The 9,199-nt window shown below is 52.9% G+C and overlaps 1 protein-coding gene across 2 annotated transcripts; it reads right to left on the bottom strand.

Annotated features, from left to right (window-relative positions):
- Nucleotides 1-140: 140 nt before the first annotated feature.
- BABAM1 (BRISC and BRCA1 A complex member 1) lies at nt 141-8,366 on the bottom strand. Of its 2 annotated transcripts, none has more exons than XM_037885818.2 (9): nt 8,219-8,366; nt 7,176-7,503; nt 6,843-6,901; nt 6,210-6,330; nt 5,669-5,747; nt 4,475-4,499; nt 2,778-2,907; nt 1,991-2,077; nt 141-982 (listed from the first exon to the last, which is right to left on the bottom strand). In XM_037885818.2, exons 2-9 carry the CDS (start codon nt 7,449-7,451, stop codon nt 782-784), a joined length of 978 nt encoding a protein of 325 aa, XP_037741746.1. In that variant the 5' UTR covers nt 7,452-7,503; nt 8,219-8,366; the 3' UTR covers nt 141-781. The 2 variants fall into 2 exon arrangements, with proteins under 2 accessions (XP_037741746.1, XP_043391816.1); XM_043535881.1 differs by having other exon boundaries at nt 8,229-8,329.
- Nucleotides 8,367-9,199: the final 833 nt, after the last annotated feature.

Genomic DNA, 9,199 nt, shown 5'->3' with positions numbered 1-9,199 from the left:
CAGCCCCACCCGCGGCCGCGTGCGAAGGGCAGGCGGGGATGCCCGGGGAAAGCCGCTGAGTGAAGGGCAAGAGCCGTGATGGCCCCAGGGGCTGCAGCAGGGGAGGGACCCGGGCTTAAAACAAGACAAGGAGCCAGAAACCCTTTTGCTGAAAGTTTCCTTTCAACCTTTTATTCACCGGCTTGGGCTTCAAGGTAGATTGTTGCAAAGCTTTTTCTTTAAACCATCATTTCACTAGACCGGCCGACCCCTTAGGGTGCCCAATAAAACACCCAGCATGGCCCTTAGTCCCGGTGGGGGCGGCCAATCAAAAGCCCAGGCTGCACCGAGGCGTGGAAGTTAACATAGGCGAGAGCTTGCCAACCCAGCAAACGCACACCTGTAACGGAAAATCCCATGGGTGTTCTTTGCAACTATTTAAAACGAAACACGTCTGGCCAGTAAAACCCTTGGATGCACAGAGAGGCAGAAAATCACCCAGCCAGTTAAAGCCGTTGTTACGAGCTTTATCTTGTGATGCAAAGTTCTGACCTTTTAACTGGCAACAACGAAATATTAAAGGCAATTCATACAGGCAGCTTTATGAAGAGAGTTGGTTTGATGAACACTTTTCCTAGAGATCTGACAGAGACAGCAATTCTATGGGCAGTTAAACTAAAAAAAACTGTTTCCAGACTTTTGGCTCAACAGTACCCTGGGCACAGGACACCTTGCAGCGAGAAGTGGCCTCCTGAATTTTGCGACACTGGTAGATAGAACTGGGCACTTGAAGGATCATTTATTACACCGTGGCTTCAATTTCTGCTGGCTCTTCTTCCTCCAGCAGGCTGTAGGAGGCGTGCGTCTGGAAGGGCCTCTGGAGGGGATGGGCTAGGAGCTTAGCCATGCAGTTGTGCAACTCCACGGCGGGGCCTGTCACAGACACTTCATATTTGTAATTGGTGCCTTTGGTGTCCAGGTTGCTGAAAAAAGTGTACATCTCCTGGAAAGGGACAGAGCAGCTCAGTTACAATCAGGCATTGAGTATGAGACAAGGGCCGGCCAAAGCACACTGCTGGGGTCAGGAGACTTGGCTTTTATTCCCAGCTCTGCCACTGACCCACTCTGGGACTCTAAGCAAGTCACTCTGGGCCAGGCTTCAGTTGCCTTATCAGTTAAATGGGTGATAATGCTGTCTGACCTCTGGGATGCCATGGGGTTTAATTCATTAGCATTAACTCATTAGCACCCGGATGTGATCCTCAGGCAGACAGCACTAGAAATGTACACTCTGATCACGAGCCGATGCCTACTGGGATGCCAACACTTGCTCACTAAGAATGGTACTAACCGAGGCTGGGTTTGAACTGACCATTTACCAGTGAAATACCAATCCCACAGGTCAATATCAGAGTCAGCACAAAGGTTTAAACTGGACGTGTAACCCCGTTGGGCCTAGATATTATAGTACAAGTATGCAACAGTGTACAGGCCTAGACCATTGTAATACCCAGGGCCACGGCAGGAGTTGAGATGTTAATAATAAGCATTGGACTCGAGACACTGTTCAGCTGTTGCAGTCCTAGTCCTAGAGATTATTAAAATAGAGAGCGTGTCCAGATACACACATGGAGACACCCCCAAATACTGGCTCTGTCCTCAGTTGATGTCGTAAGCTTTTACCTCGAACGTTCCCCAGAAAAGGAAGATGGCAATCTCTGGGCCACAGGCTAAGAATGGAGCCAGCGTGTCTGCCATGGCAGGCGTCGCCACTGGACAGCTGGAGGAATACGCAAAAGGTACCGACTGAAAGAATGTCTCCATCAACCAGCACTCAGGGAGGGAAAAAAAAATATCGATGGATCTTAACCACTGAGAGGACGTTCAAGAAACAGCCCAGGACAGACAGGGATGCCAGAGCCTCCTCCGTGCCCGAAGCAATGTGTGATGGATTGGGGAGGATTCAGACAAGAGAGGGTGGATCACACTACGGATCCCACAGGGCTCTCACCTTCCAGCTTGTCTCGTCCTCTTTCTCCTCAGCACCATTGTGGATATAAACCACGTCAAAAAAGAAATAAGGGCACTGAAGCATTTTCTGTAGAGAAGAGGGGAAAAAAAAAAAAAAAACATTCCTTCTTACTGTAGAGTCTGATTAGCAGGCTCCATGGCAAAGCAGAATCCCAGGGTAAACGGCCAGGGGGAAAGGTTGAAAGGTGCCAACTTGAGCTATGCGGCGCTTGAGATCCTTGGGTATAGCAAGGAGCAGTGCACCCGGACTTTACCTCACACACCCCCCGCCACCCCCCGATGGGACCCCTTCATCTCTCAGGACAAGATTGGTGTCTCTGGTCCACTTAAATCTTTGGTTCCATGGCCGATTCATGGTGGCTGCAGCGGTGGCTTTTGTGCCATGATTGCCAGTCGGCTGGGAACCAAGCCGAGATTAAGCTCATTCCAAACAGGCCATCATTATGGCCATCGCTGCTGACCTGGGCTGGATGCAAACTACTCCCTGTTATCTGGCCTGAGCCATCCAGCCCCTCCCATAGCAAGCACGTGAGAAGACTTGGCTTTGGGGTCAGATCCCAGCAGGCACCATTGGATCTTTAGAACTGCAGGAGTTTATGGCTGATTCACAAAGGTTCTTGGTTCCAATGAAAGTGCCCAGCACCTCTGACAGCCAGCCACCACTGGACAGTAATCTGGCAGCACTGGAATGCTGCTTTCTGTCTGGGACGACATGGAGTGCAGCATCAAGGACAGCCCAATGAGTAGGAAAACCAGGAAACACCTACCTTCATCTGCTCTGTCATGGAAAACTGAGGCTGACAGGCTGGCCGGCTAAACACCAGGATGGTCCTGACCACATAGGGAGGCGGGATTGTCTGGATATTTTCCGTCACCGGCAGCTCGATCTTTTGCTGTCTGTGCCATTAAAGAGAAAGAACGCGGTTCAGAAATACCACCACATGCGCTCGAGAAGCTGCTGGGTTGGGTTGCTAAATAAGCACATACACAGCTACAGTTATGCTGGAAGGGGCCAATGGCTACCAGCAGGTGAATCTTGGCTCCAAAGATAATCATAGACTCTGTTAAAGCCAATGGGCCAAGCGCCTGCTTTCAGGTTCTACAGAAAGAGCAAACAACATGCAATAAAAACAGCTGCAGATAATGGGGCATAAGATCAGAGCTAAGCTGCATGGTCTGAGGGGTTTCCCTGGTTGCAGATACAAGGGCTAGGACATCAGTTGCAGCCTGTGTGTTTTGGAGAAGCCCAGCAGGAGGAATTCTGAGCAGGACCCTGACAGGAAGCAGAAAGAGAGTTTCTTGGGCACAGAGCTCGCTGGAGTGGCAGACCCGGGGATCTCTCAGCAAAGAAGCTCCCTGCTGCTGTTTGTTTCTACTGTGTTCAGGGAAACAGGACTTTTTTTTTTTTTTTAAATAAGCAAGTGAAGGGCTAAAATCCAGATGCTGTTTGTTACAACCTGATATATAGACTGTGTCAGCTCTTTTTACAGGCCCAAAATCCAGAGTTTGGTCAAGAAGACAGAGGCCTAGCAAAGAGTGAACAATATTAGCGAAGAAGCAGAACGAACAAAGGACAACCTTGCTTTTTGCTCAGATAAGCTTGGTCAGCAAGAAGCCAGGTGGAAATTATAATTGAGGGCTTTATCTCAAAGTTGCAAACAGACCAAAGGAATAAAAGGGGCCCTGTTTCTTCTGTAGAAGAGGTGCCTTCCTACACACCAGCCTTGAGTTTATGGAAGAGGTTCAGACATATCAGTATGAGATATGATATCCTCCCTCTCACAGATGTGCACCTCTCCTCCAAGCCATTGCCAGTGCCTGCCTTAGAAACACAAATGAACAACTAAAAGACAGTCTTTATTGCTATATACTTTTCATTTGTCCTGTTGCTTGTCCTAGGTGTGTACCTGTCGGACAATCAGGGGAGCGACTTCATTCCTATGGATCCCAAATCAGAATTCAACATATATATTTTATACTAACACACTCTATATATTGTTTAAAGGAAAACACCTGTGTACTAATTAAGTGTCATGTGTTAACCTGAAACCATGGGCGGAGACATTATGTAACCTTTTGACCATTGGCTACTGTGCTTATCTTGTCTTGCTGCTAGACCTATCCAGCGGTTTGGGAGTGCCAACCCCATCATTTCCCTCCGCCCATGGAAAATCCATATAATCCATTGTAATCAATTGCTTGGCAGTGTCTCTGAGCCTAATAAGCAAGGTGACACTCCGCCAGCACTGTGCGTAATAAACCCACATACTTGATTCTACATGGTGTCCATATTTTGTTCCTTCAGCAAGAATACACCAAGAACGAGACCTGATTCGTATAACTGATTTCTCATCCTAATGGAAACAAGGCCCTGGACATTGGCTAAACCGCTCAGACCAAAGGGGCAATGCAACTATAAAAGCAAAATTTGCAATTTCTGCCTTCCACGGAGCAGCAAACTTACATGAGATTGAAGAGGCCTTCGAGATCTAAGGTCCGAGAGATAAGGACTGGTCCTTACACACACACGGCCCTTCCAGATGCTATTAGGTGTTTTTAGCTGGTGAGCTTGTTGGGGGTCACTTGGCATGGCACTTGGTTTGCGTAACACCTAGCACCATGGGGCCTGAGCTGGGGGGACCTCTGGGAGCTACTGTAAGTGATAAGCAATCATACATTTCTGATCGGTCACACACTAGAGGGTGTGGGGACAGGTTGGAACATCTACACGTATTTAGGAGGGCATGCAGAGTATTCCCAAATAAAATGCTAAGTTTTCCATCTATCCTAGGCGACGTGCTACCATAATAGGTGAGCATCTCATAACCTTTAATGTATTTATCCTCCCAGGGCAGGGCTACTAGTCCCATGGGACAGGTGGGGAATCAAGGCACAGAAAGGAGTGATTTGCCAGTGTGTCTATGGCAGAGCAGAGAACTGAGCCCAGGTCTTCAGAGACCCAGGACAGTGCCCCTAACCAGTGCATCATCCTTCCTAGCTGGTGCATCAGCACTGACTCTGCAGTCCCCTGCTCTAGGAAAATGCCAGCCAAACTCAGCTGAGACACCACACCAGGAGAGATGTCTGTGATCTCTCTGCATTTGTTCCCTACAGGCAGCACTCACTTACACTGGGACCTGCTGCCATCTTCTGGCAAAACAGCAGATAACAGAAATATATTTGGGCATAAACTTTCGTGGGCTAAAACCCATTTCATATTCCCAAATAAATTTGTTAGTCTCTAAGGTGCCACAAGTACTCCTCGTTCTTTTTGCTGATACAGACTAACATGGCTGCAACTCAGAAATATCAAAGGATCCCCCAGATCAGATACACACTTTATGAAATATATCCGTTACAACACAGTCCTTTGTTCCCAGAATAGGATTCACTCTCTCAGGATCTGGGAAGTTCCTGACATCAGGCCTGAGTTGGGCTCTAAGGTTTCTAGACAGTCAGGGGGCTGAGAAGGGGAGAATCTGCATGTGCACATTGTCAAAAGACTCCGCGGCTGCAGGGCTCACAAGCCCTGTTTTGAAGACCAATGTCACTGTGTTCACGGGCGACTAGCGGCGCTGTGGGATTGGAAGGCAAGAAGGATCTCAGTCCCATCCACCTACAGCACAGACCCCAATCCCCACCCCCCATCAAAGGATACTGAACGACTTGCAGACCACGGTTTCCAGGTCATACAAACAGCTGCACACTTCTCTGGGGTCAGAGGTGAAACCGGAGAGCTAAGAGACAAGACAGGAGATGTTAAAGGAAACTGACAGAGACTCCCTCTGGAATCACACCAGGATGGTGGTGTGAGGAGAAATGTATCTGTGCAGTGCTTAGCACACTGGGATCCCCAGTTTCACAAAGGGTTCCCTAGGTCCTGTTGTGAGAGAGGCTATTAAAGGTGATCTGAAAAGATGACACCCAAGGCTTGCCCCCGGGTATTTTCTGTGATGGATAAAGAAGCCCTGCCAGGGGGTTTTGAGATCACTTTTCAATTTTTTCTACTTCTTCTACAAGTTAGGAATTTGGGGCTTGCCTCCTGTTTTTCCCAGAAGACCTCACCGCTAGGACTGGGGTACCACAAACACCTACATCAGAAGTAGAAAACCCGACTAGATAGCTGCTTGGACAGCTGCAGCCTGGCTGCTCCTCGGTATCCAAAAGGAAAGTGCCAGGCCTGCGGGGGTCTCACTCACCCAGGTGGCATCATTGTTCACCACCACCAGAGCGAACTCATGGCATTTGTCGATTTTGTGCTTTGTCCTCACAAACATCTCAATCATCTTCTGGGAGATGTTCAGGGCATTGGTTTTGGATCTACAGAACAAGCGAGAGAGCATGCCAAGGTCAGCAGCTGTCTAACACCTTCCCATCCCCCTCCTCTCCCAGCATCCATGCATCACATCCTTAAGGGGAGGTTGAGGGAGTGCCAGCCCCCTGATCCGAACTGAGTCTCAAACCTCTTTGCCTTTCCCCTCTGGCTCACTGTAACATCACTCCCTCCCTATTTTCCGGGCTGCACTGTCTGATGCTTTGAACATCGGCCTGACACCTGGACCCCGCCATCGCACATGTCTTTCCTCACCATCCCCATGAGGCCTTGTCATCCATAGACCTCCAAGTACTTTACAATAGGAGGGTCAGCATCATTAGCCCCATTTCACAAGTGGGGAAACCGAGGCACAGAGAAGGGAAGCAATTTGCCCAGGGAGTCAGTAGCAAAGGTGGGAACGGAACTCAGATCTCCTGGCTCCCAGGCCGGTGCCCTGTCTGCTAGACTGCATTAACGGCATTCACAAAACACTGACCGATAGACAGCAGCTGCTCACCCATTAAAGGATTCTAGTTTGGGCAGAGACATTTCCTCAGAGAGGTCTAAGCAGATGATCTGCATTAAAGAAAACAGCAGCATTAGCATCTCACATCATTCATGAGCCCATCACACTGGGAGCTTCGGCTTTACATTGACCACTAGTCCCCAGTGCCCAGCTGAGTGGCAACGTTTAAACACACACATGGCCAAAAGAATGGTGCAGGGTTAAATCGGGCCATTTGGCTCAGTGACCTGGGCGCGGACTCTCCCCAGCCAGAAGGGCCTTGGCAGAGAATGCAGGAGATCCACCCAACGGGTGGCGGGCCAGGAGCGGGACTCTGGCACTCACCACTTTCTCAGGGCAGTTCACCCTGGGTGTCTTGACCTGGAACTCCGTGGGCTGGGCCGGGACCTGCCAGTCTTTGCCGTTGGGCGTGGCAGCGCTCTGTGGGCTGTCATCGGCACTGGCCGCCTCTCCTTCCCCCTCGCTGCGGTTCCCCACGCTGGCCTGCGCGCTCAGGGCCCGGTCCTCGGCCCCCTCCGGGTTGGAGCGGGTTCTGGGCCTCTGCTCCGTCGCCTTCTCCTCCTCCTCCTCGGCGGCGCTCCCGGGCTCCGAGGTGTCCATCAGGGTGCTGCGCTCCACAGGCGACTCCAGCTTGGATGCAGCACAGGGCTCCCTGGTTCAGGCAGAGGGAGATAAGCGGCTCGGTGCAGGGATGCTGCACGGACAACCCTGCGTACAGCCCTCCACTGGCCGGCAGCGGCCGGAGTGGGCTAGACGGGGCCTGGCGGGCCTTTCCCACCTCCCCTCCCTATGGCTTGGTGCTGGGAGGGCACCGGGATCTGGCCTTTGGGTAGGGGTCCCCAGCATCCAAGTCAGTCAGCCTGGGCCCCCCATCGCTCCCCCCAGCCCACCCCCCCATCGCTCCCCCCACAGCCCGGTCCCCCCCCATTGCTCCCCCCACAGCCCGGTCCCCCCCAGCCTGGTTCCTCCCATCGCTCCCCCCAGCCCACCCCGGTGTCCCCATCGCTCCCCCCCCGGCCAGGTCCCCCCCAACCCACCCCGGTCCCCCCCTCGCTCCTCCCCCTCGCTCCCCCCACAGCCCGGTCCCCCCCAGCCTGGTTCCCCCCATCGCTTCCCCCACAGCCCGGTCCCCCCCCATCGCTCCCCCCCCGGCCTGGTTCCCCCCAGCCTGGTTCCCCCCATCGCTCCCCCCAGCCCACCCCGGTGTCCCCATCGCTCCCCCCCATCGCTCCCCCCACAGCCCGGTCCCCCCCAGGCCAGGTCCCCCCAACCCACCCCGCTCCCACAGCCCGGTCCCCACCAGCCCACCCCACTTCCCCCCTCGCTCCCCCCGTCCGGCCCCCCTGGCCCGGCCCGTCGCTGCTCACCGCGACCTGCCTTTCCCCCCCGCAACCCGGAAGTGGCCTGGGCGCCGCCAGCGCTAGGGCTGCTGGGAGATGTAGTTTCCTGGGCCTCCCAACCTGCACTGGGGTCCATCCGCCAGTGGCAAACTCAGCCCCGCCCCCGAGCCTTGTGCTCTCCAATCACCCCCGCCATGCACAGACCTGCCCTCGTGGCGCATCAAAATTTGCATGCCTATTTGCATATCTGCGACATGCAAATTTTCTCAAATTTGCAGCTAGCCCCAAATCCTCTCCCCACCACAACACGGCCGGCTACCAAATTCTTCCCAGCTCCATAGGCACCATTGTATGTACATGATTCCACAGGCTCATTTGCATACAGCCATAAACTTCAGCTTGTGGTCAATACCCGTTGCGGGCAGGGAGCGTTTGTTCGGTGTTTGTACAGCCCCTAGCGCAGTGGGAGCCTGGGCCATGACTGGGGCTCCTGGGTGCCATGGCAAAACCCAAAGAAAAACATGCCTTCCAGCGTAGCCGGTGCTCGGGGACAGGCATCTCGTATCAAACCCCAAGCGATGCCTTCGCTAGAAACACTGCAGCTGTAGCACTCACCACAGCGACCGGAGGGGCAGGAGCTAGGTCAACAGGAGGCTTTGCAGGGGTTCGCTCGGCTTAACGATGTCTCTCAGCGCTTGTGGATTTTTCACCCTCCACAGTGATGTCGCTGGGTCGACCTCACTTTTTAGTGCAGACTTGGCCTGAGGCATGGTCCACACTGAAAAGTCTGCCGGCATGACTACGTCCGTCGGGGTGGGGACAAACCCCAGTGTACACACAGCTGTGCTGACGGAAGAGGGCCTCTGTCAGTGTAGTTAATCTTGTCCGGCGAGATGGGCTTCTTACACCGACAGAAAAACTCCTTCAGCCAGCCTAGGCTGCATCCACACTCGGGGGCTCTGCCGACTAGGGCAGACAAACCCTTGCTCTCAGATGTGACAGACCCAG

Source organism: Chelonia mydas, chromosome 25 (assembly GCF_015237465.2).
Source record: "Chelonia mydas isolate rCheMyd1 chromosome 25, rCheMyd1.pri.v2, whole genome shotgun sequence".
NCBI lineage: Eukaryota > Metazoa > Chordata > Testudines > Cheloniidae > Chelonia > Chelonia mydas.
Note: the sequence above shows the minus strand (reverse complement) of the source record. Positions and strands in the feature narration are given on the sequence as shown.

Bases quoted from the DNA above. Each gene is read 5' to 3' on its own strand.
- BABAM1 (XM_037885818.2), bottom strand. From the start codon at position 7,451: ATGGACACCTCGGAGCCCGGGAGCGCCGCCGAGGAGGAGGAGGAGAAG. The intron at 4,500-5,668 runs GTATCCTTTGAT...CTCGGACCTTAG, and splicing joins CGTGGTCTGCAAGTCGTTCA to ATCTCGAAGGCCTCTTCAAT. The intron at 2,908-4,474 runs GTAAGTTTGCTG...TTAATGGCACAG, and splicing joins GAAGGCCTCTTCAATCTCAT to ACAGCAAAAGATCGAGCTGC.